General features: G+C 33.7%; 2 protein-coding genes across 3 annotated transcripts in view; one reads left to right on the top strand and one right to left on the bottom strand.

Moving 5' to 3' along the window:
- LOC134721340 (paramyosin-like) overlaps nt 1-4,717 on the bottom strand; it is a 48,240-nt gene extending 43,523 nt beyond the window's left edge. The window contains exon 1 of one of the 2 annotated variants that reach the window (XM_063584282.1): nt 4,665-4,717. Coding sequence is in view for 1 of the 2 variants with exons in the window: in XM_063584281.1 (XP_063440351.1) it covers nt 792-935 (144 nt within the window). In the remaining variant the exon portion in view is untranslated. Of the gene's footprint in view, nt 1-791; nt 1,051-4,664 lie in introns of those variants that run through there. The other variant, XM_063584281.1, reaches the window with a different exon arrangement.
- Nucleotides 4,718-8,286: 3,569 nt separating this feature from the next.
- LOC134721342 (26S proteasome non-ATPase regulatory subunit 7-like) overlaps nt 8,287-18,770 on the top strand; it is a 64,773-nt gene continuing 54,289 nt past the window's right edge. Inside the window, exon 1 of the mRNA XM_063584283.1 lies at nt 8,287-8,582. Coding sequence (XP_063440353.1) covers nt 8,408-8,582 — 175 coding nt within the window. The 5' untranslated portion in view covers nt 8,287-8,407. The remainder of the gene's footprint in view (nt 8,583-18,770) is intronic.

Genomic DNA, 18,770 nt, shown 5'->3' on the forward strand with positions numbered 1-18,770 from the left:
AATGTACATTTAATATTAGTATATATATATTAATTTTTTTTCTTCATGTTTACAGGTAGTCCTATAATATATGCCTTCGCATTATATATATTCACTATTTAACGTTTTCACGCTGATATTTTCATTATTTTGTTTAATGCGGGTGGCACTTGATAATAATAATAAAAAAAGGAAAAATAGCAAAATAAGTAAAATAAACAGAAATAGAAAATAATGCCCACAAGTTCATATTTATACTAGTTAACAGGGAGTGAGGGACTGAAAAGTTTCATTTTCAATCAGTGTGCATTTAATTAGCAATGTGTATTATGTACTATTAACTTATAAACGTTCTACACGAAATCCCTATATTATCAATAATTTCTGTATATATATTTCATGTTTCATTCCCAATCTGATACACCTTATTGCTTTTTGTCCACCATTGCTGGATATCACACAGGTTCCCGTAAAATGTTGACGTCATAAAACAAAATATCTGACACCACAATGGAAAAGTGATTGTTGTTGACGGGTCAGCCGGGATTAGCGATAAGGTGTATTGCATTATATATTTAATAAAACCATATGTGGGTACTCATAGCCTACGAATGGCAATTTGACTATTCATACCCCCATGCAGGTACGCGCGGACACTTCCATCATTTAACAGGTCATGGGGATCCCTGCTGACTAAAAATGTATAAAATTTTTAACAACTTGCAAATTTCTGTTGTTACAAGGAGGAGGAATAATTTTGAATAAGTCAGATGATTTGGACTAGAAATTAAAGATGCTGTTATTTTAGTAACCTCTAGCTCTTCAATTCTTTGTTTCAAAAGTTTGTTCTGCTCAGCTAGTTCTTTGATGAAGTTAAATGATTCTGTTTGACCTTTAGCATTTTGATCATGCACATTTTCTCTAGGTATTCGCCCAGCATTATAACAATTCTGCATAATGGTGCAGTATCTCTACACTACAAAAATATGGGTTTCTAATCTCAGTTTCTATTGCATATTTAATTTCATTCATTGCCTAGCACGGAAGCTGTAAACAAATCTAAACTTCTTCCGCCGGAAATTGATCTTAAAAAAGAAAGTCTAAATCGGTATTCGTCAAAAAATGGCCGATTCCGTACTCCATCAAGCTAACTTAGGGGTTTTTGATTATAGATCCCTCATTATATATGAAGGTTTGGATGGGGTTAATTGATTAAAGAATAATGCCCTTAAAAAATGAAGATTAGAGAAAAAGGGGTTAAATTTTTGAAGATTAGAGAAAAAAGGGGTTAATTTTTTGAAGATTAGAGAAAAAAGGGGTGAAAATTAAATGTTTACAGAATAACAGACCCCCCATCCAGACCCTCATGTCTTGTGTGATGACTTGGCCGTTTTATTGATATGCGTTTACTTTTCTACATTGGCTAGAGGTATAGGGGGAGGGTCACAAGTTCAGATCTCATAAACATGTTTCACCCCGCCGCATTTTTGCCCGGCCTGTCCCAAGTCAGGAGCCTCTGGTCTTTGTTAGGGGACGACCATTTGATATTCTGGAGGGGACCAGGAGGATTTGTTTTTGATCGGTTATTTATTTTTGTAAATTGAGAATACAAATTATTCATTTTCTGCACTATTGAAGCAAGATTTTTCATTTTCATTAAAGCAAGGGACTGATTATTCATTTTCACAACTATATTTATGATATTCGAAAACATACAATTTAAAAAAATTTGTTAATATTTATGAAAAATACATGTATTTTTGTCCATCTGATGATAAGACTTTTTCAACTGATTTTTATAGTTCGTTCTTATGTTGTACTGTTATACCACTGGCCCAGGTTAGGGGAGGGTTGGGATCCCACTTACAATATGTTTAACCCTGCCACATTATTTATGTATGTGCCTGTCCCAAGTCAGGAGCCTGTAATTCAGTGGTTGTTGTTTGTTTATGTGTTACATACTTGTTTTTCCTTCTGTTTTTTACATTAATAAGGCAGTTAGTTTTCTCGTTTGAATTGATTTACATTGTCTTAACGGGGCCTTGTATAGCTGACTTTGTGGTATGGGCTTTGTTCATTGTTGAAGGCCGTACAGTTAATTATAGTTGTTAATGTCTGTGTCATTTTGGTGTTTTGTGGATAGTTGTCTCATTGGCAATCATACCACATCTTCTTTTTTTATAGTCAAGTTATTGTGTACCATTTAATTAAAATTATTCATTATCCCCTGCAGAAATTTTATGATTCAAAATTTGATTCATAACCTCAGACACATACTTGCGGAGCGAGGAAATTTTTTTTTGAAGGGTTTTAGAACCGCTGAAGGCCCAAGAAGCTATAGACCTGCTGAATTATTTATTTTCAATACATTGCAAGTCATATAATTTATTTTCAAACTACCAAAGAACAAACCATTTATTTTTGTGATTATCAAGGCTGAGTTATTTATTTTCAAAATCCTCCTGGCCCGCCCCAGAATATCAAATGGTCGTCCCCTTAGTCTTGTATTATTTTAATTTTAGTTTCTTGTGTAGAATTTGGAAATTAGTATGCCGTTCATTATCACTGAACTAGTATATATTTGTTATGGGGCCAGCTGAAGGACGCCTCCGGGTGCGGGAATTTTTCGTTACATTGAAGACCTGTTGGTGACCTTCTGCTGTTGAAGTTTTTTTCTATGGTCGGGTTGTTGTCTCTTTGATACATTCCCCATTTCCATTCTCAATTTTATTAATAGCGATTATTTGATTACTCAAAACATTCATAATTATTTGATAGTTAAGATAAACAAATAATCAAAAATGGTCCGTGTACCGTTATATACCTGGTCTATTCTTTAAAAAAAAAATGCATTTCGTGAAACAAAATATTGTACTTGCTCTGATCGGAGACACAGTATTTAATGTCTCTGCTCTGATATACATTTTTTTATTTTATTTTAAAGAATAGACAAGAAAGTAACTGAGGGATTCTAAGTAACATATTATACCTGTACCAATTAAAACACTAGAAGTGTATGGAAGCTTATAATAGTCACGAGTTGATCAGTTCTCAGCTCAACTTGTTGACATAAATAAGTGGTAAAGTTGCATTATATCCAACCTTGTGAACTTGATAGTATGGAAGCTTATGTAACGTGTAACCGGGCGGGGACGTTTAGATGTTTTTATCCTCGGGTTCGTACCAGTTTCCTGGATTTGAAAAGCAATTCAAAAGTCAATAAAAAGTTACACTATCACTATCAAATATGAAACAAATACTTAACTACATACAACGATTTTCAACACCTATCAACCTAACCCGAACTTGTTGAATTAAAACTGTTTAAAACCCTTTCTGTCCGATACTGTTTAAAACCAACTGTTTGAAACTATAGTCTGGAACCTAAATGTATAGAACTGGTTTGAAACCTAAATGTATAAAACTGGTCTGGAACCTAAATGTATGAAACCGGTCAGACGGTTTGGAACTATTGTCTGAAACCTAAATGTTTGGAACCTGTCTGGAACCTAAATGTTTGAAACTGGTCAGACGGTTTGGAACTATTGTCTGAAACCTAAATGTTTGGAACCTGTCTGAAACCTAAATGTTTGAAACGGGTCAGACGGTTTGGAACTATTGTCTGAAACCTAAATGTTTGGAACCTGTCTGAAACCTAAATGTTTGAAACGGGTCAAACGGTTTGGAACTATTGTCTGAAACTGAATAAAACGAATGTATGGAAACTATTCAAACTGTTGTAAACTTTCGACGTATGAAACTTTATTAAAATATATTTATAAAACGGTTGGAACAACTAAGGTAGCACTAAGGTATGGTTTAACAGCAAACACTCACTGCAATAGTGAGAGATGTGGAACGCAAAACCTTAGCACTAACCCTGTTTATACAACTTCTACGTAACCGAAACTATTTATATCTTCTCAACAGGTTTCAAACACTCCACTTTGTTTGAATACTCCTGCTACTCGTCTTTAAATATTAACGGTCCAACCTTTTTTTAATCTTCTTCTTACGACGTCTCTGATAAGAATGACAACTTACACTATATATATGGAAGTGTTTAACGACCTTGACTGGCTTTTCAGCCCTCGCACGGTCGGCTCGGTGCCCGAAGACGTTTGGTGAGCTTTATCATATTTTGTTGCCGTGGGTCAGGAACAAGTAGTGGAGGTCGCAATATGGAGGCCGCCATCTTGGTTTTGGTGAGTTGTTTTTGGTTTGTTGACTATTTTAGATTTTACTTCTTCACAACGGTTGCTTTCAGGGCCAGTTTGGTCAGCTTGGCAGCCCGCTAACCTCGATGATGGAGTACTGGTAGATGATTTCGGACGTAGTTCAAAAGATGACAGGAAGCATTATCAGGACCAATTAAAGCCGTGAGGCAGTGAAATGTAGGTCGTATCACCCAACAGCCTAGGATACAGCCCTCGGACGTTAATCGGCATAACACTCCCCATGATACAATGGTTTTGGAGTGCATGTTAACGCGGGTACGCCAACTACTACGTCTATCTGTACGGCATGGAGTGGTTTCTGTCATCTTAAGTAGTAAGTCGTTGATATCTAACTGTAAACCCTCATCGAAGATAGCGGGTAAAGGAGAGTTGGTCCAGCACGTCCGTTCAGCTGTAATGCCTGAGACGTGACTGGATATGAATGTAATGAATGTAATGACAACTTACACAAACAACAAATGGAAGTTTTTAACGACCTTGACTGGCTATACAGCCCTTGCACGGTCGGAACAACTTACACTATATATATGGAAGTGTTTAACGACCTTGACTGGCCTTTCAGCCCTCGCACGGTCGGCTCGGTGCCCGAAGGCGTTTGGTGAGCTTTAAATGATTTGATGCCATGGGTCAGGAACAAGTAGTGGAGGTCGCAATATGTAGGCCGCCATCTTGGTTTTGGTGAGTTGATTTTTCTTTGTTTACTATTTTGATGTTTTTTTCACTAACGGCTGCTTTCAGGGCCAGTTTGGTCAGCTTGGCAGCCCGCTAGCCTCGATGAAGGAGTACTGGTAGATGATCTCGGACGTAGTTCAAAAGATGACAGGAAGCGTTATCAGGACCAAAGCCGTGAGGCAGTGAAATGAAGGTCGTATCACCCAACAGCCTAGGATACAGCCCTCGGACGTTAATCGGCATGACACTCCCCATAATAGACAATGGTTTTGGAGGCATGTTAACGCGGGTACGCCAACTACTACGTCTCTCTGTACGGCATGGATTGGTTTCTGTCATCTTAAGTAGTAAGTCGTTGAACATCTATCTGTAAACCCTCATCGAAGATAGCGGGTAAAGGAGAGCTGACCCAGCACGTCCGTTCAGCTGTAAGGACTGAGACGTGACTGATATGAATGAATGTGATATGACAACTTACACTGAATAGTTACCCACTATTTATACTTCTAACGCGGACCTCGAAGAGAGTACCCTAGTAACAACTGTACAGGTAAAGCGTCTGATAGCAACCAAGGATAAAGGGATAATTTTAGATACAGTTTTTAACGATTAACGGATGATATGGGAAACTAATAGAGATATCGGAAAATATATAACTGTAAAACTATCATAACCTTCTTAAACTGCAAATTCGTAACACTTATAATAGTCACGAGTTGTATGTTACAAGTGAACAAAGACCATGTACACACGGCGAGTCTATACTTTTTGTTCACTTTGTCAAAGTCAACTTGTTCAGAAGAAGTTAACAAGTACACTTTCTGAAAGTCGGAAAGTTTAGAAAAACATTCTTATACATTTTGAAAATGATAATCATTGTATACCAGAGAAAACAATAGTTTGTCACCAGTGTAAGCATTCTCATGTAGCAGTTACAAATTCTGATATGTTGATTTTATGACACATTTCTAGACATATATGTACCACGATGCATTTACAACATCAACACTTGAAGTTGCAAGTCAACACAACGCAGATTCAACTTAGCATTTTATTATTTAAAGTTTTCATTTTGATAAATTAATTCGTCCTCACGCTGTATTAACTTTACATTGGAAGCTTCAGCATAACGTTATGTAAATCTCTAATATATGACAACTGAGGCTTTCCATGATATACAATGGTCAGTGACCGGCCTGAGCTCCATTTCTCTATACCTATGGTAAACTGAGTGTTATTGGGGTTACACTAAAGACCTGAAAGTGGACCTGAAAAGACCTGAAAGTATACGACTAAAATTATTCAAATTGCAACAACTTTTTTATTATTGGATGGAATTTCTTCAAGTTGGAATTTAATCAATTGTTAATAGCCATATTTCATTAAAATTTAAATTTTTTAAATTAAGAACAAAATTTTGAAGCCAAAAGTTGGACCTGAAGGGAGAAATGAAAAGACCTGAAGGGACCTGAAAATCTATGGTAGGAATAATTCTAACTTCAATAACTTTTTTAATATACAGTGGATATCTTTCAACTTTTGTTTTTGTGAAACAAAAAGTTCAATATAATGATAATATAAAAAAAATACATGAAAAATATCGTTTGGGTGTCAAAACTCGGACCTGAACGTAAATTCAAAAATCTAAATGTGCCTAAAATTCCGCTATTTTTTTTAAAAAGAAAATAATAAACAGAAACGAAAAATATGGTTGTTAACATTTCATGTTCGGTGTCATTTGTTCTCTTTTGGAAAACTGTCTCATTGGGATCACACTTTCTTTCGGTCACCCTTCTTTCTAATTTTTATTGACGGAAGATACTAATATGATACGCAAAACTGATACAAAAAAGACGGGAGATACCAAAGAATAATCAAAACTCACATGTCAAAACTCATAAGTCAAAGAGACATGATATACCATAGAAATAAATAATTAAGAAAAAGATTTGGTGTCTTTAAACTATGATAACCCCATCACAATCGTTGTGTGTGTGTCCCAAGTCTGGAACCTGCACTTTGTGACAAATGTCGGACCTGCTGGATGAAAAATAAAGTCCTGAATGAAGCTGTTAATTCAACATAGCTTATAAAACATTTGCATTTTCATTCAAGAAGAGTCAAAAGCAACTTAAATTGTGATAAAAATATTTAATTTTAACGATAATCCAATTAAAAGATTAAAGTGAAATGTTTATTTAGATTAATGATCCAATTATCACCTAATATCAATACAAGGTGTAAATTACAACTGGCACACGTTATGTAATTAAAAATTCCAATGGACGAACACACGTCTTTAAATTACATATTTGGTTCATGGGGTAGCAATACTATTATTTTTATTTTATAAATAAAACAGTTTAAGATATATATATTAATGCAGTATAAGCAAGTTGAATTAGTTTGAATAATTTCACCGGGCAATCTTCTTGTTCTCTTTAGGTTTATGATTCATCATCAACAAGGTATTTTGTATTCAAATATGTTCCTGTATAAATATAAAGTCATTCTTTCTCTTCAATGGACACTTGTCTAAAATTAAAACAAATAGAAAAGACAATGCTGTGCGAGTTTAAATACATCTACCCCTATGATCCTGTTATTCATGTCTTTTATTTCCCCGACAAGGTCCGAATTTTGTAGCTCAACCATTATATTTTCGATAAAATTCTTTATCATTTTAATGATTAATTATACCTTTCCTATAACAAAATTCATACTTCAAGGAGATTGATTGAAAACAGTTAAAGATTTTGAATAAATTTGACCACAGTCTTTTCAAGCAAATTTATGTTATTTAATTTTCCGTTCAGGTCCGAGTTTTCACACCCCAACGATATTTTTCATATCTTTTTTTTTTTAATTTTATCATTATACTGAATTTTTAGTAATCTAAAGTTGAAAGATAACCATTCAATATTAAAAAAGTTATTGAAGTTAGAATTAGTCCGAACATAGACTTTTCAGGTCCCTTCAGGTCTTTTCATTTCTCCCTTCAGGTCCAACTTTTGGCATCAAAATTTTGTTTTTAATTTAAAAAATTTAAATTTTAATGAAATGTGGATATTGACAATTAATAAAATTCCAACTTGAAGAAATTCCATCCAATAGTAAAAAAGTTATTGCAATTTGAATAATTTTAGTTGTATATTTTCAGGTCTTTTCAGGTCTTTTCAGGTCTTTTCAGGTCCACTTTCAGGTCTTTAGTATTTTTTTCTCATCGTAATTATTATATAAAATTAAATTGCTTTTTATGAACCATACCATAAACATATTCATTAATTGGCCGAGTATATAAAGCTAATGTGCCGAGTTTGTATAGGCCGAGTATGTACTATGCCGAGTTTAACATGTCTCGAGTCTGTAGTGTGCCGAGATGTCCTGTATGGGCCGAGATATCACAAGCAGCGCCACCGACCAGACCGGAAGTTGAATATTTGAGCATGATTCAGTAAAATTGTGATGTTAGTGATATAGTTTCCCTACAAATACTACAGACAAATACTACAGTGAACATGCCACCAACAGACCCTTCTAAAATTTCTAAAGTTGTTGTTCATCCACTCGTTCTTTTGAGTGTGGTAGATCATTTTAATAGAATGGGAAAGGTTGGAAATATGAAAAGAGTTGTCGGAGTCCTTCTTGGAGCAAACCGACAAGGTGTCCTCGATGTCTCCAATAGTTTTGCAGGTAATTTTGCGTTTTGATTTATAAATCAATAAAATAAAAAGTAAAAGTACATGGCACAGAAACATATGAGACCTAAATCCTTATAATTTTTCAACAGAGCTACATGTATTTGTAGTCCAAATAATTATGAATCCATGATGTCTCGGCCTATAACAAAATCGGACTATAACAAAATCGGACTATAACAAACTCGGCCTCCCAAAATCGGACTATAACAAACTCGGACTATACCAAACTCGGACTACTAATTAAAGCTCTCAACGCTCGTTTCGCGCACAATAGTGTCCTCAAGATGGTTCCAGTTAATAACTGTGGACACAAAGAATGAGTTGGAGTATTGCTGAGTTTTACTGGTGGGAATGTCAAAGCACCTAGTATTGTTCCTCACTTGTTTTTCCACTATGTTTGTTGCCTGGTAATTTTCAAACTTTTTCGCTGTGATGGTTCGTCTTGGTCTGGGTGGTTTTAAAAAGTCGTCTGGATCGATAGCAGGTACCAATCCCTCAACCACCTTGTACAAAAATATAAGTTTTTGGCTAGTGCGTCTGGCTTTTAGTTCTTGAAGTTCCAGTTTGGCGAGCATGTCTGTTACGCAGCCATCTTCTCTGGTTTTGTAGTCGCCGGTTATAAAGCGTGCTGCTTGTCGTTGTATACGCTCCAGTTTGTTTGCGTCTATTATACTGTAGGGGTCCCATACTGTTGCCGCATATTCCATTGTTGATCTAACTAAGGCAATGTAAGCCGTTTTCTTACATTCCTGTGGGCAGTATCTTAAATTCCTTCTGAGGAAGCCAAGGGTTGAACTTGCCTTTTTTGCAACATTTGTTATGTGTGTGCTCCACTTCAGGTCTTCTGATATCTGCACTCCTACATTGTAGGTATGGGTTGTTTTGAACTTGTTGGAGTATCTGGCCGTTGAGTGAGTAGAATCTCTGGCTTTTGTTTTTGATGCTCAGGATGTAGCATTTTTTAGCGTTAAATCGCATACCCCATTTATTTGCCCAATCTTCTAGGTTTGCTAGGTCTTCTTGCAGCAGTTTGTGGTCTTTTTCTGTTTTGATGCTTCTATACAGTAGGCAGTCATCGGCGAACAGCCGTACTGATGACTTGACAGTGTCTGGGAGGTCATTTATGTGACATAAGAAGAGTAATGGTCCAAGTACTGTTCCCTGTGGAACTCCAGAGTCCACTTTTACTTCTTCAGATTGTTCCCCCTCTACTACAACTTTCATCTTCCTCTGTGTAAGAAACATATTTAGCCAGTTGTTAAGTGGTCCTCGGATTCCATATTCTTCCATTTTTGATAATAGCTTGTTATGTGGCACAGTGTCAAAAGCTTTGGAAAAATCAAGGATTGCAATGTCAGTTTGTAGTCCGGCGTCAAATGCTTTCATGAAGTCTTGCAAGGTGACTAACAGTTGTGTTTCGCATGAATAGCCGGATCTAAATCCATGATTAAGTGATGTTAAGACTCTGTGTTTATCAAGGTGTTTTAGAATATGCTTGCATATGATGTGTTCTAGTAGTTTGCAAGGTACAGATGTTAATGAGACTGGTCTATAATTTTCTGCGGCTTGTTTGTCTCCCTTTTTGAATACGCACGAGATGTTTGCGTTGAGCCAGTCTTCGGGTAGTAATCCAGTGTCTATTGATGTTTGGAAGATGGCAGTTAGTCCTGGTGCTATTTCTGATGCACATTCTTTTAGTATTCTGTTTGGGATACCATCTGGTCCAGATGCTTTTGATGGGTTTACATCTTTAAGTAGTTTTTCAAGACCTTTAGTTGTTATAATAAGTTGTGGTATTGATTCCTTGATGTATTTTGTTGTTTTAGGTATTGATGTTGATTTGTCAATTGTGAATACCGATCTAAATTGTTGAATTAGTATTTCAGCCTTCTCTTTGCTGTCACTGACTAGCTTCCCTTTGTTTTTTAACGGTGATACTCCGATGTTATCTGTTTTTCTGGATTTGATATACTTCCAGAATGGCTTTGAGTTGTTTGTTTCTAGGCCTTTGATGATGGTATCGTTTATGTATGAGTATTCTGCTTTTCTGATTTGCCGTTTTACTTCCTTTTGAAAATGTTTTGTGTTTCAATGTCAGAAAGAGTCCGATAAACGCATGATTTTGCGTTATTTTTCTCAGAGCCTCGCCAATTATTTTTCGCCTCGCTCAGCTCGGCAAATACATTTTTGACTCACTATTACAAGAGGCTAGTTACGGCCCTGAATTAACCACTGATTTGTCTTTGTAGTATTAATTGTAATAATCTCCCTCTCAGAATAAATTGTTATTATATGCATATCTTAATTGATTATGACACCATGCCACGTGTATAGTTGACACCTTTTTAATCACCATAGGTTAAACAAACAACTGGCACATGTACCTTTGACACCTATCTAATCACCCAAGTACCTGTTATTTCACGAAATTAAGAACTAAATATCCAATTAAATGTGTCTTGTCTTGTATTGGGTATAACTGGACTTCAGTTTTTTTTTTTTTTTATTATTACAAATATTGTGTTTATTATTGTAAGACAATTCAGTGAATTGTAGCATTTCTGGTTTCTGATCATATTTTGTATGGTGGTCGCTTGGTGTGATTTATCTGTACAATGTAATACTATTTTTAAGAATAAAGAAAACATAGAGTTTACAAATTTTATTTCAGTAGCAGGAATCACACTGTAAGGCATGTTGCTTTGTTGTAACTTTTCTAGAACACTCGACGCAGTGGTCGGTACCCATGTTGAAAATGATAATGGATTTTTTTTTCATGTTATTTTATAGAAGAATTTGGTAAAATCAAAGAAATCTCTGTTGTTTTTTCAATTTCATTTCAAATCTTTTTTTGGATACGTGTATAATAAATGTTTGCCTCGGCTTGCCTTTCTAAAAACATTGTATCTGTTTGATGTGACCATTTGAATATAATTACTTTTCAAATGCTGAATCCATTACAGATAAGTAAAATTGTTAAGAAGCCATTCACTGTCAATCAAATTTGTCTTTGTTTATTTACTAATCGTAAACACCAAGGATTAAACACAATAAAAACACGAACACACGCCAATCATTAAAATTTCTTTTGTCAATAAACATCATAAATCACAATAATATTTCAAGTATAAGTTAATTACCCTCATTTAAACCAGAGACATATAATATTATATGTCTCTGTTTAAACACATCTAATTCAACTGATGTAACAAATATTAATCCTTTCTATATACGATCTTTTTTTTTCAAAAATATTCATTACAATCTCATAAATTCGTATATAATTTTAATATATAAGAATCTTTTTTATTACAGTAAAAAAAAAACAATCTTCTAATCGTAGTCCGAGTTGGTTCAATATATTTCTGCATATGAATAATGGTAGGCAGAGTTTGTTATAGTCCGAGTTAGTTATAGTCCGATTTTGTTATAGTCTGAGTTTGTTTTAGTCCGAGTTATCCAGCAGCGATAATTATGACGTCTTGAAAGGCTATCATATTTTTTTCTTTGACGCCTTACATCGACGTAAGGCGTCAAAGAAAAAAATATAATAGCCTTTCAAGACGTCATAATTATTTGGACTACATGTATTGCAGTCTGTGCAAAAAACTATTTGAGGCACTAGCCCTATGGGCTAGTAAAAAATAAAAAATTACTAGCCCGAATTTATATGTACTGGACCAAATAAAATCTGTGTCGCTGGTTGAGGATCACGAAGTGATTCGAACCTGCTAGGGGGGTTTGGGGGCATGGCCCCCCAAGAAAATTTCGGAATATTAGATGTAAAATCCTGCATTCTGAGGTTACATTTTTGTACATGTATCTGGAAATGTATATTACTTTTCAAAAATATAGAGTTTTTTCTCCATGTAAAATTAAAAATTCTACTTTCCATAAAAAAAAACCTTCTCAAAACTGTTGACAAGAATTTAAGACATAGATGTCAAATAAATGTATACATGTAGATATAAACCCCTTGCCATCACATTTTGTTTAAATTAATTTTCCGTTCAAATTTTACTTTGGAAGTTAAAGAGATCATCCTTTCTGATGAAGACCAAGAAAAGAAAAAATCAATCAGTTAAAATTTTATTCTTCATGATTTTTCATATTATTTTTCAATTTGCTGAACAACTCCTGTTCAAATACAAATACAGATACAAATTTGCCTCCTTTTCCCTGCTCCTTACAGTAGCTACACAACATAACCCGTTAATCCTCGTATTTTTTTTAGCCTGTGAACTTGGTCGGACTTGCGAGACGGCCTTTTTGATGCCTTTCATGGTCTCACACTTTCCGACAGTGAAGCCATGTATATCAAGCGATGTTTGTGACCACAATTATGTGTACACTTCCCAAAAGAAAAAAAAACTGGTTCCACTTCTTCATAAAATTTAAGGTAACCAGTCACTGAAGTCGTCCTAATAACCAACCGTCTAAAACACACAAGATGTCAAGCGGGCAGTTACGAATTAATATCTTCCGACGCAATAATGACTTTATTAATGTTCAATGTTTTTATTATTTTCTGTTATATGATTATATTTTATTAAGTCTATGCAACATAAATCAATCAATAATTACCAAAATTTGACATTTTCAAAACACGAGGTTCTGACCGTTTTTCGCCTTTTTTAAAAATTTTGAACAATCGGTTATTACATGTAGGGAGACGTCAAAACTGGTTTATGGAATTTTTGCAAGGAAGAGAGTATCAGTTTATTAATATCAATTGCATTGAGTGACATTCTGCATTAACTTATGGTAATGATTAAAAAAGTGCACACATATATGCACTAGACCGGTCGGACTATCGGCAGTGTATGTTAACTAGTCCGAGCTTATTTAAACTAGACTCGGGCTTCAGGCTACTGCTTAACGTTGCAGACTGAGTATTGTATCTCTAGACTCCCCTGATCAGGGCTTGATAATGCGCTACAGAAATGATTTTTTTTAATGAAAATACAACATGTTTGATTCAATTTTTTTTATGAATATACCTGAAAAGGGGCTTTACAAGAAATGTACATTTCACATGATCTTAACTTAACGGGAAATTAATAGCAGACGATGAATCGACAGTGGTGAATCGAAATTGAAAAGATCGCTCTTGGAATCAACTTTTAACTAAATATTTAGTAATTAAAAATAACATGGATCGATTGATAATTCATTAACAATTCAAATGATGTGATTCCTAAATTTATATTCAATTCAAGTTTTATGTACAAAACACTTGGAATGGACATCGTTCAATGTGAGGAATTTGTTCAGCCTCATAAAATTTTTAAAAATTTTGCCATTTTGGGTTAAAAAATTACGATTTGAGGTTAAAAAGCAGAATTTTTAGAATTTCACCCAAATAATGCCGAAAATTGGAAAATTTGAATATTTTATGAAGAAAATTTTTCAAAACATGAACAAAACTGGAAACATTATGTTATTGAATAAAATAAATACACAAATAACTACAAACAAGTTTTTATTGACATTTATTATGAAGACCTCCCACTTGAGTAATAGTAGCCAGGGAAGCCATTGTCTCAGAGTAGCTTCTGTCTGGGCAGCAATCGGTGAAAGGGTTAAGAAAAGAGGTCGAAGCATTGTACAAATTTGCAGTGTGTAGCAGGTTTTTTGATAAAAATACAACTTTTTATCACTTCGTGCATTTTTGTAAGTTCCGGTGCTTGTTACTTGAAAATGTACATCAACCTAAATTTCGGCGGCAAAATAATATAAAAAAGAAGATGTGGTATGATTGCCAATGAGACAACTATCCACAAAAGACCAAAATGACACAAACATTAACAATTATAGGTCACCGTACGAGTTTGTTACTTCATTTAAACGTGATAAAAGTTGCCTCCAGTAAATGTTTAATCCATTTATTGCATTAAAAACGTCATGTTCCTTTCCAAATAACTTGTCAAACATCGTTTATTTTTGTAAATTTTCTTGCATTCGTCCGCCATTAACCGATTTCTAAACTATGGATATAAACCGGACCAGCTATGACTGAAATCAGTACTTTTACAATAATTACTACAGACGCACCGATGGAACAGCTGACAGAAAATTGACTCCAAAGGGAAAAATTACCGGTACGTATTCCACACGCATTAAGAGACTTTTGGTTACTTCTAATTGATTGGTGTATATAATTCCCTATATTTTTTATGGATTGTTTCATACTATTGATTAAAGTTGCTTAACTCTGAGACTATGACACTAATATCAATATATTATGGCCCAGCTTAATAACTTTTATATTTTTTTACAAGAAACACTGAATTTCATACATGAGATAGTTTTGAATTAAATTGTAATTGATATATTATAATTTCTTTACATTTTTTAAAATAATTTTTTTTTTTTAGTGCTAGATATAAAATGATTAGTTGAAAGTTTCTCACAAGAACCTCAGTAAAACTTAACAATTTTTAATTTGAAATGTTACTTTAATTGTATACTCAGATATATGAATTTAACAATATAAAAAGAACATTATTTACATATGACCCTTTATACTATAGTAAAATCCAAACAATGTAGCGCACCGCGCGAATGAGCACTTCTCTTTCAAATCTGACCACTTCTCCCTATTAGTTTCAAAAAGAGAAGTCACTTCTCCCTATAATTCTGAAGTACATTGTAGTGTGAGCCCTGCCTAAGGCTTTTTATACGACCGCAAATTTTGAAAAAAATTTCGTCGTATATTGCTATCACGTTGGCGTTGTCGTCGTCGTCCGAATACTTTTAGTTTTCGCACTTTAACTTTAGTAAAAGTGAATAGAAATCTATGAAATTTTAACACAAGGTTTATGACCATAAAAGGAAGACTGGTATTGATTTTGGGAGTTTTGGTCCCAACATTTTAGGAATTAGGGGCCAAAAAGGGCCCAAATAAGCATTTTCTTGGTTTTCGCACTATAACTTAAGTTTAAGTTTATAGAAATCAATGAAATTTTGACACAAGGTTTATGACCACAAAAGAAAGGTTGGGATTGATTTTGGGAGTTTTGGTTTGAACAGTTTAGGAATTAGGGGCCAAAAAAGGGCCCAAATAAGCATTATTCTTGGTTTTCGCACAATTACTTTAGTTAAAGTAAATAGAAATTAATGAAATTTAAACACAATATTTATGACCACAAAAGGAAGGTTGGTATTGATTTTGGGAGTTTCGGTCCCAACAGTTTAGGAATTAGGGGCCAAAAAGGGACCCAAATAAGCATTTTTCTTGGTTTTCGCACCATAGCGTTAGTATAAGTAAATAGAAATCTATGAAATTTAAACACAAGGTTTATGACTATAAAAGGAAGGTTGGTATTGATTTGGGGAGTTTTGGTCCCAACAGTTAAGGAAAAAGGGGCCCAAAGGGGCCAAAATTAAACTTTGTTTGATTTCATCAAAATTGAATAATTGGGGTTCTTTAATATGCCGAATCTAACTGTGTATGTAGATTCTTAATTTTTGGTCCCGTTTTCAAATTTGTCTACATTAAGGTCCAAAGGGTCCAAAATTAAACTTAGTTTGATTTTAACAAAAATTGAAACCTTGGGGTTCTTTGATATGCTGAATCTAAAAATGTACTTAGATTTTTGATTATTGGCCCAGTTTTCAAGTTGGCCCAAATCCAGGTCCAAAATTAAACATTGTTTGATTTCATCAAAAATTGAATAACTGGGGTTCTTTGATATGCCAAATCTAACTGTGTATGTAGATTCTTCATTTTTGGTCCAGTTTTAAAATTGGTCTAAATTAAAGTGCAAAGGGTCCAAAATTAAACTAAGTTTGATTTTAACAAAAATTAAATTCTAGGGCCTCTTTGATATGCTGAATCTAAACATGTACTTAGATTTTTGATTATGGGCCCAGTTTTTAAGTTGGTCCAAATCAGGATCTAAAATTATTATATTAAGTATTGTGCAATAGCAAGTCTTTTCACAGTATTGTGCAATGGCAAGAAATATCTAATTTCACAATATTGTGAAATAGCAAATTTTTTTTTAATTAAGAGTTATCTTTCTTTGTCCAGTATAGTAAGCAAGAAATATCTGCAAGAATTTTTTTTAATTGGAGTTATCTTTCTTTGTCCAGAATCAACTTAAATCTTTGTTATATACAATATACAATGTATATTCACTTTTTACTACCAACTGATAAATTTAAATAATCTTTACCATTCAGTGATAACAAGCAGTTTTTTTACATCTTAATATTTTATGATGTATTTAAATGAGTAGTAATTGTTGCAAACTCCATTAGAATATTTTAATTGAAATTAGTTTTGGAATAAGGGAAAGGGGGATGTGATTAAAAAATTGGGTTCAATTTTTCTCATTTGAAATTTCATAAATAAAAAGAAAATTTCTTCAAACATTTTTTTGAGAGGATTAATATTCAACAGTATAGTGAATTGCTCTAAGAGAAAACAAAAATTTTAAGTTCATTTGAATACATTCATTTGATGTCAGAAACCTATGCTGTGTCAACTATTTAATCACAATCCAAATTTAGAGCGGAATCCAGCTTGAATGTTATGTCCATACTTGCCCCAACCGTTCAGGGTTCAACCTCTGCGGTCGTATAAAGCTACGCCCTGCGGAGCATCTGGATGTATTTTAATCCAATACAGTTCTAACGCCTGAGGGATATGGACCATAATTTGGTTTCTTTTTGAATCCTTTTTTATAAGTTCTAAAATTTTAACTTTTATTTTGTGGGTTGTGTTGGTGTTAGAATAGTATGAATGGAACAATTGAGTTTTTCGAGAAAAAATTAATACATTTTGATTCACCGTTTACGTGACATGAAACCAAACAGGAAACCAATCTTTATTTTGCACAATATAATTCAAAAGGCATAAATAAACACCATTACTAGTGTTACTTGCTTCATGTTAATATTTAAAATCTATTTTCAATGTTATATTAAAGTTTTTTTTAAACCTGACAGGAAACCATAAGAAACCGAAAGCATTTTTTTGGTTTAATTTTATTGCAAAATCTGCTTAAAATAATCTGAACAGTATACTTTTTCTTAAAATCCATCTTAAATGTAACAGTATTATAAAACTCCTAAATATGTGCTTGTTTTGAAAACAATTAGTACAATTTATTCAGAATTTTCCATATTTTCTTCATTGATACAGGATACCATAATCGTTGTATCTTGATGTTTAAGCCAAAAAAATGTATTTATATTTGGTTTTGATATTCCAGTTATATACAATTTATTCCAAATCATTGGCAATGTAACATTCTTTAAATCCAGTAAAGAAAAACACTTTTAACTTGGAATTAAAATCTTTAAAATAGGCACAATGTGATACTTGTGACCTGTACACCATCTACATGGTTTCCACATTTTAACCTACTTTAGTGGGCTGAAATCAATAAAGTACTTCCTTTCAAGTCATGCATGGTAAAAGTTTACTTCTCCTTTGACAAGTTTATTGCGTTTCTGATAAGTGTTTGCAGAACATGAATAAAAAATATTAATTAAAAACTGTGACAAAGATTCCAACTTTGTACATTCCAAGTGTAACGGTATATTAACATGTATTTTTTATTAAATTATATTTATTCACCTAAAATATCTAGTAATATTTACTGCTGAAGTTAAATCAATCCAACGAGCATTGGTACAATGATAAGAGACATAATTTCGATTGATTTTTCCAAGGACTCTTCACGTCATTATCGAGAAACGAAGTGTGTTCTAACGTCTGTCAAATATGAAATCGATTTTGTCAAGTCATTGGGCATTTATTTTCACACAGGATCGTATGTAACATTATGCACATAGGAAAAATAACAGACCACCGGCGCAATCTCTTTGACAATTGTATTTTCCTCTTTTAAACAAGACGAAACAAGTCTACAGATTATATTTGCTAACATCCCTTTGGAAACAAAAACAATGTTTAGACCTAGTATTTCGTACATCCGGCCGTAATGGCGTTATCACATGTTAGTCACATGTTTCACGTATGACCGGAAATGATTAGAACTTAAGGACAAAAACAATTTTAATAAATAACTGGACTTCTGTTTCGTGTGAAATGTAACGCATAACGATAACGTAATTTTCTTACTTAATCATTACGAAGATCAAAACAAGAATGTAAATCATCTCGGATTTACCTGTTTGAACATCTCGCGAGAGTTCATATTTGCAT

The sequence above is a fragment of the Mytilus trossulus genome, chromosome 6 (assembly GCF_036588685.1).
Source record: "Mytilus trossulus isolate FHL-02 chromosome 6, PNRI_Mtr1.1.1.hap1, whole genome shotgun sequence".
Classification (NCBI taxonomy): Eukaryota; Metazoa; Mollusca; class Bivalvia; order Mytilida; family Mytilidae; genus Mytilus; species Mytilus trossulus.